Genomic DNA, 20,670 nt, shown 5'->3' on the forward strand with positions numbered 1-20,670 from the left:
ATGGTCTTTAAAGATTATTGGCTCTAATAACTGGTTATAAGAATTTGGAACCCACTTAACTATTATCAAAAGTATAGTTTAGATTTTTTAATACTTTAGAAGTCAACATGAATTTGATAATTAAGGAAATATTTACTTTAAAAGTACAGAGAGTATGTAAGTTTTGGACAATTTCTGTATAAAGTTGCCATGCATTCAATGTTGAAAGTTAGGTTTTGGAAGTTACCATCTTAAACCTATATATTGGGAAAAGGTTCTTGACCTGCTTTTTTTTTTTTCATATCTAAGACTTCCACAATATTTAGATTTCATGATAGTTAAGACTGCTCTTCTATTTAAAGCACCTTGCAAAGTTAGCAAAAATAAAACTCTTTGAAAAGATGAGATTGCTATTGTGAATCTACTACTGTATTTCATCTTGAGGTGTCAAGATAATTTTAGAAAAAGACCTACTGGTTCACCTCGAGGCCCAGGTGGTCCTCGAACTGTGCTATCTTCTCCTGGGTAACCCTAAAATGAAAATAATGATTTATTAACCAAGCAAATTAATAAAATTACCTTTATAAATACACAGTCCATAATTTTTTAGTAAGTTAGAAAATATGCAGTTTGATTTTATCTTTTTAAGGTGGAAAATGTAATGTAATCATATAATGTTTCATACACAGTTTTAACTTTTACATGGTTCCTCTTGAAAGTATTAATCTGTTTTAATTACATAAGAAGCATGTTAGGAATTTCCTCAATGTGCCAAATTTTAATGATATCATAAATTAAGAGTACTAATTATTCCCAACTCCTCTAAATTATTTTAATATAAATGTACTATAATAATTCATGTAATCTAGAGTCTCACAATCTCTTTCAATAAGTAATTAATCTTACTTTTATAAGATTATAGCTCACAAAGCATTTCATGTATATTATTTCACTCTAATATTGAAATAACACACAGAAGATATCTTAATAATTTATTTAAATTTTAGCTCCTTGATATTTATGATCTTCTGGAGTTTGCAGAATTTCTAACTTGAAAAGTGGTTCTCCTATCCCTTGAAAATATTTCCATGCATTCTTTCCGAAAATTTAATAAATTCAACATCTTACTTAAGAGTTAAAATATCGGTACGTGAACACACCTTTTCTCCTTTAGGTCCCGGCAGCCCAGAGAGTCCTGGTGGACCTTGCTGGCCCTATAAAAAGACGAGTAAGCAGATATTTTCTATGTCATTTGTATATGCTCTATCTAATGCCACAAGCCCATGCTGTTAGACATTGTGCTATTATAAATATGAAAATAGGATTCACTCCATAGGAGGATTAGAACTAAATCTTAGAAAGGTTTATCAGGAATATTTAATCTTACTTTCCATATTTGGAATGTCATCTTTCATATAAGTGCGTGTGTGTGTGTGTGTGTGTGTGTGTGTGTACATGTATCTTCTTAATGAGAAATGCTTACCCTGTATCCTGGAATTCCTGGCTCTCCATCAGGTCCCATCAGTCCTAAAAGGCCCTAAAAATAAAAGAAAATATTAGTGAGAGAGAAAATAGATGTTTGTTTAAATCATTAAACTTATATTCCTATTATTTCAATTTTTACCTTTAGATTTTCATGATGACAGCCTACCTAGTTTGAAATGGGAAAACACACACACACACACACACACACACCCCAACTTTTGTCTTTTATTTTCATCTGAATCACAGAAGTTCCATAAAAAAATGTTTGCTTCTGGTATGAATGTTCTTAATCATATTAAAAGAAATGCTTCCAGTTATCAGAATACCGATGGTCCCCAGAAAATTCTTGGAAATGTTTGTATCTCTTGAAGTTTGTGGTGATTGTGCATCACTAAATATTGGAAAGTGAAGTCTGAGAGTTTTTACATAATGTTTATGTGTAAGAGAACTCTACATACTTATTGATGGTTTCATATACTTTGATGAATAGGTGTTAGTTTTGATCAAAGTTGTTAAAACAGATAATGATGACTTGGGTGTGATAGTAATCCTATGATTTCTTATTATCAGTATTTTGTAGATGAGAAAACCATACAAATTAAAGACTAATCAATCATTGCCCTTAATGTAGTGAAAAGATAGACATTGAAAAAAGCAAAAATAATGATTCTGAAAATGAGAGAGGTCTATTTATTTATTTTTATTTGTAATAACAATGCCAGAAGATAAGTAAACATCATCTGTGGACCAAAATTTGAGACATGAAAACAGGACTGAAAATAAACAAAGAAAAAAAATTGTTGGAGATGTGCAAATGGTCTCAAGGAAGTTTCAAACTCTGAAATCAAGAGATTAAAGAAGCAGTTTAGGGTCAGGTTTACTAATTGGGGAAAGAAGTCCGAAGGTCTTTTTACTTCCTTGTTTGTGTTGAGTATCTGATGGTAGCCAAATTTTCTAGAGATTAAATGTAAGTGTGAGAACTGTAGCAAGAAAAGCAAGTATTACTAAAGGTTGTTGTAGACTCTAAGTATGGGCAGATAGGAGCCACTACAATGAAAAATAAAATGTGTGACTCAAAGAAAATATGAGGCATATGGTATTTAAGAATATATCTTCGAAATATGCAACCTCTAAAAAAAGTAAGTGGGTGGGAAGACCTCAATAACCTCTTTCAGAAATCAATGAATCAAAAAGTGAGAAAAAAAGTAAGAGAGCTATAAGGAGTTGAGTGATTCAGTAAACAAGCTTCATCTAATGGAAATACAAAGAACACTGTACTTACAAAAAAAAAATGTAGTCCTTACAATAGTATATAAAAGTTATAGTATGTAACAGGCCTCAAAGAAATTAAATAGAATTAAACATTTAATTCCACAAGATACATAAAAGTTCAGAAAAAAGAAAAGATAAAGGACTAGGGTTGTGGCTCAGAGGTAGAGCATTTGCCTACCATGTGTGAGGCACTGGATTCAATTCTCAGCACCACATATAAATAAATGAATGAAATAAAGGCCTATCTACATCTAAAAAGATTTTTAAAAAAAGAGAAGAAAGAAGGTAAAATTAAAGCACAAATTATTATTAAAATAGAAAACTAAACCCTGCAACTGAGGAGGCTGAGACAGGAAGATCACAAGTTCGAGGCCAGTCTTAGCAACTTAGAAAGACCCTGTCTCAAGATAAATATTTTTTAAAAGGGTAGGGAGGGAGCTCAGTGGTAGAGTGCCCCCCTGGAATCAAGTCCCAATACTGCAAAAAAACAAAAACAAAAACAAACAAACCAAAAAAAATAGAAAAAAAGTAGAGTGACAAAGTAGACTCTTTGAACTGACTAATAATTTTAGCAAGTATGATCAAGAAATAAGAGTAGACACAATAAAATGATATCAGGAAAGAAAATAAGGAAATAACCTCAAGAAAAGAAATTTTTTGTATTCTAATTTTTTGCAGTGTTGGGAATCAATCCCAGGGCTCTGCACCTGCTGAGCAAGCACTCTATCACTAAGCTATACCCCCATTTCTAAAATTTTAGATATAAGAAGAAAGCAAACACAAATTTCACCTAAACTTGAAAATATATATAGAAAGAATTTCAAAAAATTTATTCAAGAAGAAAATTTGAAAAGATGGTCAAAGATCTACTAGTAATAAAATAATATCCAGTCCAGATTGTTTTAATGGGAAGTTGGAAGAACAGATGATAGGAAGATGGAAGATAATGAGAAATTGAAAGAGAAGATGGTTTTAAACCATTACAGAACACAGAAAAATGTAGAAAACCATTTTATAAAACTTATTCAACTCTTTAAAGTCAATTAAAGATACTTTTCTTTAAGAAAAAGAAAAAAACCTAAAGGCCTAAATAGCTTACAAATATAGATGCATTTTTTTTTTTTTTTTTTAAAGGTAGTGTTTTGCTATGTTGTCCAAGTTGGTCTGAAACTCCTGGCTCAAGTGATCCTCCTACCTTTGAATCCCTATTAACTGGGAATGCAGGCATATGCCATTTTGCCTGGCTCCTGCAAAATTCTTAAGATAATGAAGTAAATGAAACTAAAACTCTTAAATAAAAATAGAAAATTGGATCCAGTAACAGTAAAAGAATAATACAAACATACCTAAGTAAGATTTATTCTAGGAATCTATGGTTGACTCAACTTTTGGAAATTCACTAATAAATCTCCTTATATTAACAAAGGAAAGAAAGCCTGGATTATCTAAATAAATGTTATAAAAGCATTTAAGAAAACATTTCCTGTGATCAAATCTCTGATTAAGAATAAAAAGGAATTTCTTTAAAGTAATGAGTGTGTTCCAAAAAAAAATTGCAAAGAACACTTGAAAATGAGGCAGTAGAAGTATTTTTACTAAAAACAGGCACTGAGCAAGGTTTTCCTTACAGTGATTTCTATTCACTGCTATTCTAGGAGTTTTTTGCAATGTAATAAGAAAATAAATAAAGGAATGTGATATTATTATTTACCTAAAGAATCCATAAGAATTACCTAAGTTCCTTAAAATGGATATGAGATCAAAATATGAAAATCATTTTTTACCAAATGATAGAAAAAATATATTAACAATGAGAATAAAATTCATTGAAAAACTAAGGAAAAACCTAAAAGAGAGTTGTAAGAACAGAGTAAAGGAAATACAAAATTTTCTCAAAGGATGTATAAGAAGGTATGAGTAAACGAAAAGACGTAGTTTCTTTACAAAAAATTTCAATATCAGAGGAAATTGATTTACTGATTCTAAAGTTCATGTGAAAGAGAAAACCAGTTATGGAGTGTTTACTCTAACAGATCACAAAAGATACTATAATAATATAGTAAATCAAACAATACAGTATAGACCCCAAAACAGACTATCAGTTTGAGAGATGAAAACAAACCAATGACTATTTGAGAGTTGAGTTTATGATAAAGGTAGTATTTCAGAAGTGAGAAATAAGTCAACTGTTCAATTGATAAAATTGTGACTGCTATGTATCAACTTGAAAAGAAGAAAATTTATCATCTACAATTCACATACCAAAAATAAACAAATTCTATGCCTCAAAGACTTAAAATAAAAGATATAAAAGCATTAGGATAACAACATGGAAGAATATTTTTATACACTTCCGGTAGGGAAGAAATAAAACCCCAAAACTGTAGAGGAAGAAGCTTGACAATGTAAAAATTAAAAAGTTTTATTTAAAGATGTCATAAACAAAATTAAAAGATAAATAGCAGAAGTAGATACACTGTAATACATTTTACAGCATACTCAACAAAACTATATTAATATTTAAGGTACATAAGATATATAAAATCAAGGCAACAACCTAATAGAAAACATGTAGAGTATCTATAAACAGACAACTTCCAGGGGGAAAAAGTACAAGTTACTTATTGTAATCAGGAAAATGTAGTTTCTTTTTTTGTTTTGTGGTGCTAGGGTTTGAACCCAGGACCTTATGCATGTGAGGCAGGCACTCTATCAACTGAGCTATATCCCCAACCCAGGGAAATGTAAATAAGAAATAAAAATGAGATATAATTTTTTCATTTATCCAGCTGGCAAAAACCAGATGGGTTAAAGTGAAACACTGTCGTAGAAATGTAAATTTGGTAAAACCTCTTTGGAGGGTAGTTTGGGAATATGTGTCAAAATTATAAAAGTAAATACTTTTACAGAATAATATTAAAAGTAGGAACCTACTTTGAAGGCAATATTCTTTGGATGTATCAGTTTTTATGCTTCTTAAAAATTAATCACATTATATAATGCTTTTAACATATAGGTCAAAGACAGAGAAATATTAAACTAAATAAAAGGAAGAAAGGCCTAGGGTTGTAAGATGTCAGTAAGTAATGGAACACTTAGGATGAGCCAGAGGCTTCCTCAACAACAAATGGATTACATAATGGTCTCCAAAAGGCCTGGGCAGAGTCCAGCACTGATTACATTTAAATGGAGACAAGGAAATACACTCAAATTTTGTAAGTTTATGAAACATCAGGAGACTGAATTTGAACATTTAAAAAGATATTTTGCATCTCTTTCATGCTGTGACTTTGTGAAATAGGTCCAAAATATATCAGCAATATAATTTTGCTATTTTAGGTTCAGAAGTATTGTGCTACACTCATTCCCAACATTGGGCAAAAGATTAAGATAGAGATGTTACAGAGATTTATCACAGCTAGTTAGAAAAATAAGCTGCAGATAAAGCATGAGGAATCCAAGCATAGAAAAAAAAAAGAAACTATTTCAAGTAAACCTAATTTTCAAAGCAATTTGTCAACCACGACAGCATAATTTTATACAGATATTAAATTCTGATTTTAAGTGCTAGTCATATAAACTTTCCTACTTGGGTTAGGAGTTATAATCTAATTTTTTTTTAAAAAAAAACCTCATTTCTTATTTTATTTCCATTTTCAGTTTTTTCCCCTTTCCTTTTTCATGTCCAGAAACCACTAAGCCATTTAAGTACTGTGGAATGCTTACAATTCTCCACATCCCATGGAGATAGATTATTTTCAATGGAACTATTGCCTTCTCTGTAAAGTTAATCAAGGGATGAAGCTTTAAGAGCATGGATACATTTCTTTTCCACCCACAGTTTTGTTTCAGTTCTGGAAACAAATCAAATACTGACCACAGCACCTCTAGTTCCTCTGGCACCCTTAGGACCACTTTCCCCAATTTGTCCAGGAGCACCTCTGCCTCCAACTTCTCCTGTGGGTCCTACTTGTCCTTTATCGCCCTGTGGAAAACATTAGTATGAGAGAATGTAAGAAAAAACAAATTTATACTTAGATTAATTAACTATATCATATAGTTGAAAATCCAGAGGATACTCAATAAAATTCTGTTGCTACTTTGTTTTAACAGTATTCAGACCCTAACAATAATAACATACTACCACCATACAAGTTATTTGAAAAATAAAAGTAATTTTAGAAAAAGAAGATTAAGAGGATAAATCTGACCAACTAATCAGGCAAAATCTGGTGTTCATGTTGAATTCCAAACAACCAACTTTTTTATTTTAAGTTTTGTTGCATATGTCTGTCTGAACACATATGTTCAAAATCTGTATTTTTTTTTAATATCCTTTTTAAATTATTCTGAAAACTGGTTTCCTTCTGTTTCCCATTACACTGACTGGCCCTTTTTTAGCACCAAAATACAACAGCTTTTAAACAATATTAATTATATTTATTCATTTTCTGAACATGGGAACCAACTTGTCCTGTTATTGATATCAGAAAGACACAAAAGAAAAGGTAAAGGTGTGTGTGTGTGTGTGTGTGTGTGTGTGTGTGTGTGTGTGTGTGTGTGTGTGGTGTGCTGGGGCTCAAACCCAGGGCTTTATGCATGCTAGGCAAATGCCCTACTGCTAAGCTACACCATGAGCCTCAATGCTGATTTTAGATATAATATGATGAGAGAGACTTTAATATTGGTATTATTTTCACGGGCATGAATGCAACTAAAACTTCATTCATTTATTTATTTTTTAAAATTATCTCTTCTACTCTTCCAAAATTCTGAGAATAATGGAGTAGGTATATTTCTGCAAGAAAGCAAGAGCTGGACTTTGGGAACTAGAATATGGTGCGATTTGGTTAATTATGAGAAATATATTCTGAGTTGTCACAATCCAATGCAAAAACTCTTGCCATGCTTTGTCAACTTTTGAACAAATTATTGATTTCATACAAAGATGAATTTTTTCATTATAACATACTAAAATTTTACAAATATGTCAACTTTAAAAAAATAAAATACAAAGTAAGCCACTGAAACATATTCTGAATTTGTGGTTCTTATTGCATAAGAAATATAAAATCAATTATTAACTTCAATTTAGAAAAACACGTTAAGAAAAATCACAAAACAATTATGATCGTTTCCCTCAAATATTTTACTAAAGTTGTCATCAAATAGGACAAATGGTATACTAGTTTCATTTTATCTTTTATCTTTCCCACTTATGATCTCTTAGGACTCTTTGGAAAACAGGAGACCAAGGAAAAAGAATTTTTTTTTTACAAATTCCAAACAGGAAAATTGCTTTGAAATAATCAAAGTGACATATACTTCTAAGTGGAATTAAATACTAATTTTTACAAATATGCCTTTAAAAGTCGAATTTATAAATTTTATATGTAGTGCAAATCAAAATACTACAGCATGCTATGGAGCTCTGGGCACTTAAAAAGAAAGAAACATTAAAAATATTTAAACATTACCTTTTTTCCTGGACGACCTCTTTGTCCTGGAGTTCCTATCATTCCTTCTGGTCCCTGAATATTCAATACAGAAAAAGAAATAAATGATTAAAGAAAAGAGTGGAGTGTTTGAATACTCACATCAGATAACCACTGAATTGCACACTAAATAAAAATGAGGGCTACTTTTCGCAGTGATTTAGAGGCACAACTGTGATCAACTCTAAAGTTTATACACAAACTTGCCAAGATAGGAAAAATTAAATTGTTTAGGAAAAAAATTACTTTATTTCTGTACACTCATTTTAATGAGTGGGAACAGAATGAAAAACAAATGAATCCATTTCAACACTTCTATGAGCTACCTTTAGCTCAGAACCTTGAAAGAATAGGATTATAAAATATATTTAATACATGGTTAAGAAAAATCTCAAAAATCTTACAAGAACATGGAAGTTTAAGGAGATATTCTTTGATCTTAGCGAAAAAAGGAAGAGAAAATACAGGGAGAATACTGTTTAAATAATATTTTCATTTTACTTGGTATTTTGTTTAGCCAAAAGTAGATGAAAAATTTCAATATACACTTTTTTTTTAGTAAAAAGTGTTATACCATATGAATTTTCAGATCAACAATGGATAGGCTTAAGTGTGATCCATATTAAGCCAGGTTGGAAGTTCTAAAATGGCAAATAATTAATCACAACATTCCTTTCATTAGTTGGAAATGAAAATGGAAATTTCAAATTTGTGTCCCCAAAGCTTGGCAATCTGCAGAAATGATGTAGAAAGAAATAAATTGTGGTTTACCACTGTGCTATGTAGGCTCTTGATAAATATTTGTTGAACGAATAAACAGATACCTAAGGAAATGACTCATGCCTTGTGCTCCCAAGCAAATGTTCTTCTAGCCTCAGAAAGTCACTGAGTTTAGAGGCCAAAGGAGTTTTGTTCTATTGCTGTAGTTATAGCTGCATCCAGAGGTAGAAAAGATAGTTGCACTATTCTGAGGAGTTCTTTGTAGCTAATAAGGAGTTTTTTAAAAAAAGGTATATTCATCTTCTATAGAGGATAATGGTGGGAGCTTTTAAAAAGTCAGACTACTTAGCAGCTTCATATTCTGACTTGGACACTTAATACCTATAATAGTGATAGGTCATTGGGCAGATTATTTAATGTGAAAGATCTTTGTTTCCTTCCCAAATAAAAGGGTACAATAAAAGCTCTTTGAAGGGTTACTAAGTTTAAATCAGATAATGCATGTGAAACTTGGAAAGGATTAGACTTTTAATGAAGAGCTCAATAAATATTAGTTTTCAAAAACTTCTGTTGTTTTTTAAAGTATATCATGGCAATAGTTAAAATATATCTATAAAGACATTAGAAGATACAATGAAAACTCATGTACTTACCACCCACTTTAAGAAACAGGACCAATATATGTGTATGTAACTGAAGCCAATATGCACATATTACCTTTCCAAACACATTACCTTATTCCCCACTCAGGTACAATCAACATCCTGAATTTGTTTATTAATCCTATGCATTTGTTAACTCCATTTACAGGTATCCCCAAGCAAAATATCATTTTCCACCTTTTAAAATAAGGAATATCATACTTTATGCATTCTTCTAAATCTTTTTTAATACAACATTTTGTTTTTTCAGTTATTCAGGGTGTCTTTAACATCCCCTGCCCTTTTTTACTGCTATAGGATTCCATGTTATCAAACCATAATATAACCACTTTTCTAATGGTTAACTTTTTGGTTATAGATAATATGTTATAGATTATAAGCACCCTAAATATACTCCATGTTCCTATGCTAAGAGTTTTTTGTAGGTATACACCCCAGAGTTGACTTGCTGGGTTGAAGTATATGTACATCTTCAAGTATACTATGCTAAATATTGCCAAATTATTCTCTGAAGTGGTTTTGCCAATTTACTTTCCCACAGCAAATGCATAGGAGTTCCTATTACTCTATATCTTTTGTACTGAACTTATGTCTACCTTATGAGAGTAAAATGATGTTATCCGTGATTTCAATTTGCATTAAGGAGGAATGAGTATTTACTCATAAAGTTACTGCATGTATTTGCATGATTTTCTGGTTCCTAACTTCTGCCCATTATTGTACTGAACTATCCTTTCCTTGAGTTATATGAAAGTTTTTGTACATATTTGTACATATTCTATATATAACAAATCTCTTCTAGCCTTAGCTGACTTTTTCACTATATTTGTAACAGAAGTCTACAATTATAATGTAATCAAATTTATCAATATTTTCTTGTTCATTTTCCTGGTTTCTTATAATTCTTTCTGCTTCCCCTCCCCTCATGAGGTCATAAAATTCTCTTAAATGTTCTCCTAAGAGTTTTAAATTTTTGATTTCCATAATTAGAACTTTAATCAGAACTTAATTCACAGTGTGTGTGCATGCCTGCATGCGTGTGTAAGCATGTGTGGCTTTTGTGTACTGGTCTATCTATTGAATAGTTCATCTTTTCCTTATAGATACACAATGCATTATCAAATTATGAAATATTTCACAATATACTTAGATCTGATTCTAGGTTATCTTCTATTTGCATTAGTTTGTTTGTGAGCAATATGAAATTAAGTTAATTACTCTATTAGGTAGGCCAAATTTTCCCTTTCACCTCTGCCCCTGCTCCCCAACTTGCTCTTTAAAATTGTATTGGTATTTGCTCTTTGGTCTTCAACATTAATTTTAAAAGCACTTTTCATCAATCAAGTTCTATAAACAAAAATTTCCTATAGGGATTTTGATGGAAATCATACTAGATGTACAAACTAATTTTATTACATTAAGTCTTCCAGTCTATAAATCCATTTTTAGATCTTCTTTAATAAACTGATTATTTTTCAAACTATAAGAGTCTTCCATAAAATTTTTGCAAATATTTTGATAGATTTATTATAAGGCACTTAATTTTTTTGCTAATTGTATTTAAAATTGTATGTAAAATAGCTTTTAAAGTACTTGTTGCTGGTAAAAAAGAACAGAATCTATTTTTAAATATTAATTTTATATTGTACATATTCCTGAACTCTCATTAATTCTTCTTTCTTTTTTACTGGAAATCAAACCCAGGTCCTCATATGTTAGGCAAGTGCTCTACCACTGAGCTATATCCCTGTTAGTCTTCATTAATTCTTATAATTTAGAGATTATTTCTTTTGCTTTGCTACACCAGCTGGGACTCTAAGTAAATATTACATAGAAATGGTGAGTAGTGAGTGGTGCTTAGTTAATTTCTTTGATGTTTCCACATTAAGCATGATAGTTGGTATATGGATATTAAATTTTATTAAATTGTTTTGTTTTTATCTCTTGGAATGATTATATTTTTTCCTCAATTTGTAAAATATGTGGCTTACATATATAATATTTTAAAATATTGAACTTTTGTTGTAATATCAACAAAACTCTTGATTATGTCAGTATTCCACATCTGTACTGTGTCAGCTGACATGTGGTGATGCTACCAGCCAACAAACAATTCAGGTTAGGCAACACTGTGTTTACATAAGTATTTAAATATTAACAACTTGTGAATCTGGTGTGTGTAATCAAAATAAAAGTGCTGAACTGACGGAAAACATTTGTCTTATAAATGTGTATAACTGAGGCATTTGTTAGTACTCTCTAAGATCACTTGCACATTCATTTTGTTTTCAAACCTCTATTCCCACTTCATTTTTAAGTTAATAACCTTACTTTCAACTTGTTAAGATATGGTAGCAAGCAGATTAGGAGTTGGAAGCTCCTCTTCCCAAACCTAATACCCCTCTTTATGTACCCACATATTCTGCCTCCCTTCTCTGATAGAGAAAGCAGTGTCCATTCCCTGTGTAAGGCCAACTCCTCACTTGTACTCAGAAGCCCATGGCTGCTCACTTATCAAGGACTTCTCTTCTGAAAACATCCCTTCTCTTACTTGCACTATTGATTTTTCCTCTTTATTGGATCATTTCCAACAACATTCAAATAGGCTTAACATTAATCATTAAATAAAAAACTTTAATCTAATACATCTCCTTTTCTCTACTTCTTTTCATTTATTCATTTCTCCTGTACTTTTCTAGAATAATTTTTTTATTTTTTTCACACAGTAAAACTTTCTTTTCTTTTTTTTAGTTAGAGTTTTGTAGTTATACATAGTAGTTGATTAATACTGACAAACTCTTACATGCATGGAATTCAATTTTGGTTCATATTCCAACTCCATTTCTCCCTTCCCTATTTCCCTCCTGTCCTCCCTTTTCTCCCCAGTTCTTCTCCCTTTACTCTACTAGACTTCCTTTTATTGCCTATTTATATTTGATTGGTTCTTTTTATTTGTACATAAAGGTGAAATTCCCTGAAGTCTATATGCACATAACATGATTTTTAAAGAATTCATTCTACATTGCCTCCCCTTACCCATTCCTCCACTCTGCCTCTACATTACTGATCTTCACTTTATCTTTATGTTGCCCTCTATATCTATCTAAAAAAATTAATTTCTTATTCTTTTCTTACTACTAATGTTCCTCTCACCTTTATGACTTAATTTTTAAGATCTTAGTATAAAAGCTTCTTAGAAAAGAATACTTTATATCTTCTTAAGATATTCAGTTCAATTTAGTATCATACCACCTTAAATAGATCAGAAAAAAGACCTTTCAATATATTCAAGTGAGTTTTGTCCTAAAGGAATAAAATGAGATAATTTCATTTTAATATGTTCTACTTTGGAGTTCATAGCTCCACAGGTGTTTAGATCTTAGGTACCACAGAAGTAGAATTTTTAGAAATGGATGACAGATTAAGTTCAGCAGGTATTTCTTTTCAGATGCTCTTTTCTCATATAGAGTTATGAGTTTGGGAAACTGAACATTTTAGCAGAGAATTCAAGGATAAGATAAATAATTTTTTTTCCTGTTCAAAGAATTCTATAGCTTAAATTTGGAATTTTCTAACTAATGCTTTGTTTTAAAATGATTTTCAATCTTCTAGGAAGTAAGAAGAATGTAAGAAAGATTCTCCTTCCTTGAAAAAACTTTAAAAAGTTTTTTTTTCTTTCTCTCTTCTTTTTCTTTTTTTGTTTATTTTGTAAGAACCTGAGGTAGTATCTTTGTGACATTTCTTAAAGAAGAATTTTAAAAGTGCAAAATAAATCCAACATCAGGCTGTCTGATTAAGCAATAGTTCCTTGGATCAAAAACTTCTTTTGAAAAAATATGCCATGGTATTTTTATTGAGTTTATAAGCTGAAAGGCATTTAAAATTCCAAGGAGAACAACAAAAAGAATAAAAAAGAAACACACATGTGCTGTTACTAAAAAAAGGCACCAAAGATGTGTACTAGGAAGGATTGTTCCTGGGAAAAATTATGAAGCAGATGAAATCTGTGTTTATCATTTTTCCATTCCTTGTTTTGAGCCCCTTCATCTCTGCTCTTCCCATCACCAGCTGTCATGCTGCATCATCTTGAGGGTCCCTGCTTTGTTTGTCTTTCCTTTTTCTTAGTATGTTTGCCTTCCCCACCAACTCTTAGGATTCTGCTAGGGAACTAAGTTAGTTGGCTTAAAAATCCATACTAGAGTATGAATAATTATTATCAGCTTTTTAAATATAAAAATATAAATGTGACAAGAATTATTAGAAAGGTAATCACAATTTCTTGCATTTGTACCTGGCTCTCTGTGGGTCTAGCCTGATACTAATGGAAAAGAAATAAATTCTCTAAAAAGGATTTTAAAAACTATCAAGAAGGGCTGGGGATATAGCTCAGTTGGTAGAGTACTTGCCTCACAAGCACAAGACCCTGGGTTCAAATCCCCAGCACTGCAAAAACATAACAAAAAAAAAAAAAAAAAAAAAAAAAGCTAACAAGAACCCTAGAAAGACAAAAGATAGGACCCAAACTATTATTTAGGTAAGGCTTGGAGATTCAGAAGTCAGAAAATAAAGGAATTAGTGCCAGCTCTGCCATCTGCTGTATTATCTTGTATGAACCAGTGGACGTTCTGTTACAAAGTGGGAAATAGTATCTATATGTTATTAGAATGGTATGAGAGTTTATAAATGAGTGTGCATTGCTCAGTGTCTGGGCCAAACATTTAAGAAAGTTCAGGGGAGGATTCTCTGGGACTTTGTTTATGCTGTTGTGGAATACTCATCCCAGTTGTCCAGGAATGAGTGGAGAAATAGGCACTGCACCATTATGGTAAAAATGGATTCAATTTGCCAATGCTCAAAACCACTTCTGGTTTATCTTCATTCTTCAAATGTCACTTTGAAATATGCTGGTGCAATTATCCATTATTTGGGGAAAGATGTATATATAGCAATTTTTAATTGCTACTATAAAGGAATTATAGCCATGAGTTAGTGTGAATGACGAGATGGCCAGTCTGTGTATCATCTATGGCATCGGTTGAAACACTTTCTTCTTTTGTTTGTAAATCTGATTGAGCTGAATGGGTAGGGACTATCATACATAAGGCACTAATATCTGGAGGTTAGAAGCCAAAGGAAGAGAAGTAGAGGAAAAACACATAAAGATTACCAACTTTGTAAATCACTACTTTGTCTCCCACTCCATCTGCATGATCAGTTCCTCAGTCTTTACTGAGCTCCCATGTAGAAATACTGCAATGAAGATGCACTGAGGTTTATGGGAAGAGTATCTGCTTTAGCAGAGGTATGATCTCCCTGAGAAAACAGACCCATGTGCTTAAAAGTCAACTTTTAATCTTTCAAAGACTGAAGAAGATTGCTAGAGTTCAGAGGAAGGAGAGAATTTTCTGGTAGGGTCACAAGGGATATCTTCCAAAAAAAAAAAAAAAAAAAAAATGATATTTCCAAAAGCAAGAAACCTTTGAGAAATAAAGACAGAATAATCTCTTATGTTTAAAGACAGGAGACAAGAAAGAGGAAACAGGTGAGTAAAGTTATCATACAGCTGTATATGGAAGAATATAACAAATACCATAAGTTGAGTTTTGAAGCTAGAGAGAAGCTGTTTTTGTTATTAATTCACATCTTCCATTTGCCTCAAGGTGAGGGAATTGATTTCACATGACATTTAGAATTTTCTTTAAAATAATACAATGTAGGATCAAAATATTGACAGCTAATATTGTTCTTGCAAAGAATTCCATCCTGGATCTAGGCTATTAATTTATAATAAGAATGTCTGTTCTCTGAATAAAGTTTCAAAATATTCAATCAAACTAAGACAACAAAAAATACTCCCCTAAAAATGCATTATAACAGAAATTCCAGGCCTTTTTGTGTCTTAGGGGTCTGGATAATTAGTCCCTACGTTGTCCCTTTCTCAAAACACAGTTCAACACCTCATATACCCAAGTGTATGTGTGTGGGGGCAGGGGGTGAGTATATGCACACATAGAGGCACTGAGTTTACAGAGCATTTAAAAATGAACCCAGCAGTACTCACCGGAAGGCCCATTTGACCTTGTCTACCAAAGGGCCCTATAGTTCCTAGTAAGCCCATCTCTCCTTTTTCTCCATCTTCTCCAGGAAGTCCCCTTTCTCCTGGGGTCCCCTGGAACCCAATGAAAAAAAATTTCAGAAGTAATGCAATGAAATAATTATGCCATACGATATACTGGTTTGTATTTGGCATATAAAAACAATTGCTTAATATTTTAAAGATTTCACAAAACCCTATTTTATATGTAAAGTTAAAAGTACAATTTACCTTTAATCCATCTTTTCCTTGGAGTCCTTCTTCTCCAGGAGCCCCTGGTTCACCCTATTATGTAGCAGAAATAGTAAGATTAAGTTTTTACCAGGACCATTCATCTTATTCTTTGCCCAGCATGTATAGAAAGTAGCAGGTTTTTTTCATTTACTTCTACTTCTACTTCTACTTTATCTATAAAGAGGATTTGACAGAATACTAAGCATGATTTAATTTGCCTTAAATAGCTCAGGAGAAGATTTAAATAAGTGTTGTAAATTTAAATATTAGATGGTTCCAGAATGTTAATAAATTTTAGGCAATTAAATGTAACATATTCATGTGGTAGCTCTGGAAATTTATATAACTAAACGTGTGCTTTTGAGTTCAAGGAATGTAAATACTGCATCTCATTAAATACAGTAACTTGCTATATTCAATTTACTTGAGTATGATTGTTCTACCAGATTTTTAGGGTTTCTCCTTAAAAGAGAGCAGAGAGGTCATGATACCTTGAGAAGAAGCCCTCTACATATGGAACTTGCAGAAATATAGAGTCAAAGTTTAAGAAGCTGTTAGAGTAGAATTGGCTCTCTTGATGCCTAAAGTATTTTAAAATAAGATAATTAGTTCTTATTAAGAGTTGTTTATCTTTCCCATCATTGGTTCTTCCTTCACCCTCACCTCTCACTTATTCCACCACCCTAGAAAAGAGAAAGTGAAAAGAAACAAACCAGATACAAAAGTATATTTCCCTAGTTTGTCTTTTAATGAATAAGTGCCTCTTAAAATTATCTTGGGTACTATGTTCTTGGGGACAATTCCTTATCACAGCTCCAAACAAAGCTATCCATCTTAGTATAACTTCTCTATGGTACCAAATTACAACTATTTATAATAGTTCTTTGCATACTATTAACTTTGCATGATTCTAGGGTGCTTTTTCAAATATAAATTAGATGTCAATCTTTCATCTTTTTTAGGTCAGGAGATATTCTGAGAACTGATCACTGGTATTCATGAATTCCTGCTTAATGCTACCATAAGTGACAATCACAGTGATGCCACATTTTTGGCAATGTCTCTTCAGAGTACAACTGATTTTGAGCACAGGGTATATGGGATTAGGACTTTAAATGATACTAAATGAGAATGTAAACAGGGTTTAGTTTTCAGTTTTTGAAATTATGAAATAAAGACAAACATTTTCTGAGGGCATCAGAAAGGTTTATTATGCTATATTTGAGATGTTTAAAATGGTAAGTTTGATTTCCTGAAATTAATGAATCAATGCATTAAAAGGTTTCCTGTAAGTACTTACTCGTAATCCTGGTTCACCAGTTCCTCCAACACTGCCCACAGGTCCAACATCTCCCTGAAGAAACAAAGAGAAAAGACTAAACTAAAACTGCATATCTATGACACTCATATCATAAGGGTAAGGATTTCCAAAACACTTCATGTTTTTATCTGCTGACCTTCACCTGCTTTCACGATAGGTGTTTGCAACAAGGAGGCAAATGTAAAGAATTCAGTGGTGATAGTTTAGAGACCCTCTCTTTAACTTTTATAGGAAGTTTACCTTAGTACCCGGTTCTCCTTGTAGACCAGATTCTCCCTCAATGCCTGGAGGGCCCTAAAAGAGAATGATTTGACACATTATAAAGGCAGTAACACCTCATAAGAAAATGATAGTAATTTTTAGCTCAAGGGTAACCAACATCTAGGTTCAGGAGAGGGTTTTTGATGTCTTCTTATAAACCTTATGGGATAAGACCTTAAATACTTACTGGGACACTTTAATAGTACAGATGAAAAACAACTTTACCTGAAATCAGAACCAGTTTCTTAACAACTTTTCTTCTCATCCTTTAAACCTTAGTCAAAGAACGAAAGACAAACTACCTCCTTCTTCAAATTTTCTACCCTCAGAGACAAATGTGTTTTCTCGCCTTTTGCTTTTCTTATTCTTTTCTGTTGTGTCCTCTGGAACCAACTTCTTTAAGAAAAATTTATTTTTACTAAATGGTTTTATAGGAATATCACACAAGTAAGAGATAAATTTATTCACTGTTATGGTTCTGATGTGAAGTGTCCCCCAAAAGCTCATGTGTGAGACAATGCAAGAAGGTTCAGAGGAGAAATGATTGAGTTGTCAGAGTCTTAACCCAGTCAGTAAATTAATCCCTCAATGGGGATTAACTGAGTGGAAACTGAAGGTAGGTAGGGTGTAGCTGGAGGAGGTAGGTCATAGGGGGGTGTATCTTTGGGGTATATATTTTCTATCTGGTGAGTGAAGTCACTCTCTGCTTTCTGATCATCCTGTGAGCTGCTTCCTTCCACCACACTCTTTCACCATGATGTTCTGCCTCACTTCGAGTACCAAGGAATCAAGCCAGCTGTCTATGGACTGAGACCTCTGACACTGTGAGCCCTTAAATACACTTTTCCTTCTATAAAATTGTTCTTGTCAGGTCTTTTGGCCACAGCAGTAAAAAAAAACTGACTAAAACATTCACATTATAAAAGAGACCTACTTTCCCCTCCCTCCTCCTTTTTCTCTTTCTTATATCTTTCAGAGATTCTATGGTATTTCTGACCCAAGGATAGAATTCTTCATTACATTTACAATTATTAGAGATTGAAATATCTTTTATATCAATTCTTAATATTTTAGATGGAGAAAGTTCAGTTTTTCATTTTGACTCAGTTTCTGCACTACAAATTCATTTTTTCTCCAAAATAAGTTACATATGTACATGGGCTTATAATGAAAAGCTTCAGTCCCATTCCTCAGAGGTGATTGCTTTTCAAAATAATTATATATCTATATATATATTAGTTGTATATATACAACTAATAATATAATAATTATATATATATATATTAGTTGTAGGTGAACACAATACCTTTATTTTTTTTTAATGTGGTGCTGAGGATTGAAATTAGTGCCTCATACATGCTAGGTGAGTACCTTAGCCACAACCCCCACCCTCAAAATAATTTTTATTTTTATTTTTCTTAGTAATTACTTCTATAACCTGGCACTTCTCAATGGGTCACCTTCCTAAAAGTTAGGGTCCCATATACTATATTCCTTTTACCATAATATTCCTAATTCTTAATAGTTGTTATTTTAATTCTTCTGCTGGTTATCTTTGTAATTTCTTCACTGTTATGAAAGGTAGTATAGTACAGCACTTAAGAGAAAGAACCCAACAAAGCAAGACAGCCTGTGTTTCCGCTTTGCATCAGAAATTATAGAACTTAATTTATCTCTCTAAGGTTAAAACTTCCTCTTGAGAGAAAATGACAACCCTATTGGGACCCCTTCCATATCAAAACTGCCATTCACCTGAAGATTAAAAAATAAACTTTTGAATGATGACTGGATATCAGAAAGAATGGATAGTAGGGTAGAAAAAAATTATATAAAAATGAGAATAGTGATACAACATATCAAAATCTCTGGGCCAGTGTGAAGGCAGTTCTAGAAGGAAAGTTCATACCACTGCGTTCATACATTGAAAGAATAGAAAGGTACCAAATAAGTAATCTCACATTACACATTACATCCTAAGGCCCTAGAAAAAGAAAACAAATCAACACCAAAATCAGTAGAGAGGAAATAATTAAAATCAGAGCTGAAATCAATAAAATCAAGAATTAAAAAAATACGAAGGATCAACAAAATGAAGAGTTGGGCTTTTTTTGAAATGATAAACAAGATAGTTAAACCCTTAGTCAAATGAACCAAAAGAAAGAGGGACAAAACTCAAATTAAGAAAAAGGAGTCTTTGACTCCTTGAGTTAGTCCGGTTGGTTGCGAGTGCTGAAGCCGAGACTGCGAACCGAGGGGTTCGCTCCGCTCTACCTGGGTATTTCTACCTCATCTGTAGCTGTGACCCTGATGGTGCGGCAGACTCTGGACTCCTAAAGCTCTAGAGCGAATTTAAGGAGATTTTATTCATGTACATGGCATAGAAGATGAATTCTTCCTCCTCCACCATGAATGAAGAACCTGATGCTCTATCAGTAGTTAACCAGCTACGAGATTTGGCAGCAGATCCATTAAATAGAAGAGCCATTGTTCAAGATCAGGGATGTTTGCCTGGCCTTATTTTATTTATGGACCACCCAAACCCCCCTGTTGTTCATTCAGCTTTACTTGCTCTTCGATACTTGGCGGAATGTCGTGCCAACAGAGAAAAGATGAAAGGAGAACTGGGTATGATGTTAAGCTTGCAAAATGTTATACAGAAGACTACAACTCCAGGAGAAACAAAACTTCTGGCCTCTGAAATCTATGACATTCTTCAGTCCTCCAATATGGCAGATGGTGATAGTTTTAATGAAGTGAATTCACGTCGAAGGAAAGCTCAGTTTTTCCTGGGTACTACAAACAAACGTGCCAAAACAGTGGTTTTGCACATAGATGGTCTTGATGATACGTCTCGGAGAAATCTATGTGAAGAGGCTTTGTTAAAAATTAAGGGTGTTATTAGCTTCACTTTCCAAATGGCTGTTCAAAGATGTGTGGTACGAATCCGTTCAGATTTGAAAGCAGAGGCTTTGGCATCAGCAATAGCATCAACCAAGGTTATGAAAGCTCAGCAAGTTGTGAAAAGTGAAAGCGGGGAAGAGGTCTTATAGAGCAGTTAAGGCAACTGTAATGGCATTTTTGAAGTATATTGTAAAATAATAAAAGGTCGCGCGCGAGACCTTGCCCCGCCCCCCTTAGTTTCGCTCA

General features: G+C 32.6%; 2 protein-coding genes across 7 annotated transcripts in view; one reads left to right on the forward strand and one right to left on the reverse strand.

Moving 5' to 3' along the window:
- The window catches only part of COL24A1 (collagen type XXIV alpha 1 chain), a 375,093-nt gene that overhangs the window by 70,378 nt on the left and 284,045 nt on the right, over positions 1 to 20,670 (reverse strand). For all 6 annotated transcript variants that reach the window (XM_079139420.1, XM_079139419.1, XM_079139418.1 and 3 more), the window contains 9 exons: positions 17,503 to 17,556; positions 17,242 to 17,295; positions 15,939 to 15,992; positions 15,675 to 15,782; positions 8,214 to 8,267; positions 6,614 to 6,721; positions 1,463 to 1,516; positions 1,140 to 1,193; positions 454 to 510 (listed from right to left, as the gene is read on the reverse strand). In XM_079139420.1, the coding sequence (XP_078995546.1) occupies positions 454 to 510; positions 1,140 to 1,193; positions 1,463 to 1,516; positions 6,614 to 6,721; positions 8,214 to 8,267; positions 15,675 to 15,782; positions 15,939 to 15,992; positions 17,242 to 17,295; positions 17,503 to 17,556 (597 nt within the window). The remainder of the gene's footprint in view (positions 1 to 453; positions 511 to 1,139; positions 1,194 to 1,462; positions 1,517 to 6,613; positions 6,722 to 8,213; positions 8,268 to 15,674; positions 15,783 to 15,938; positions 15,993 to 17,241; positions 17,296 to 17,502; positions 17,557 to 20,670) is intronic.
- On the forward strand, positions 19,721 to 20,573 carry LOC306653998 (armadillo repeat-containing protein 1-like; the record flags this gene model as incomplete). Its single annotated transcript, XM_079127202.1, has 1 exon — positions 19,721 to 20,573. The coding sequence occupies exon 1, from the start codon at positions 19,908 to 19,910 to the stop codon at positions 20,571 to 20,573; it is 666 nt and encodes a 221-aa protein (XP_078983328.1). The 5' UTR covers positions 19,721 to 19,907.

The sequence above is a fragment of the Sciurus vulgaris genome (genome assembly GCF_902686455.1).
Source record: "Sciurus vulgaris genome assembly, chromosome: 1".
NCBI lineage: Eukaryota > Metazoa > Chordata > Mammalia > Rodentia > Sciuridae > Sciurus > Sciurus vulgaris.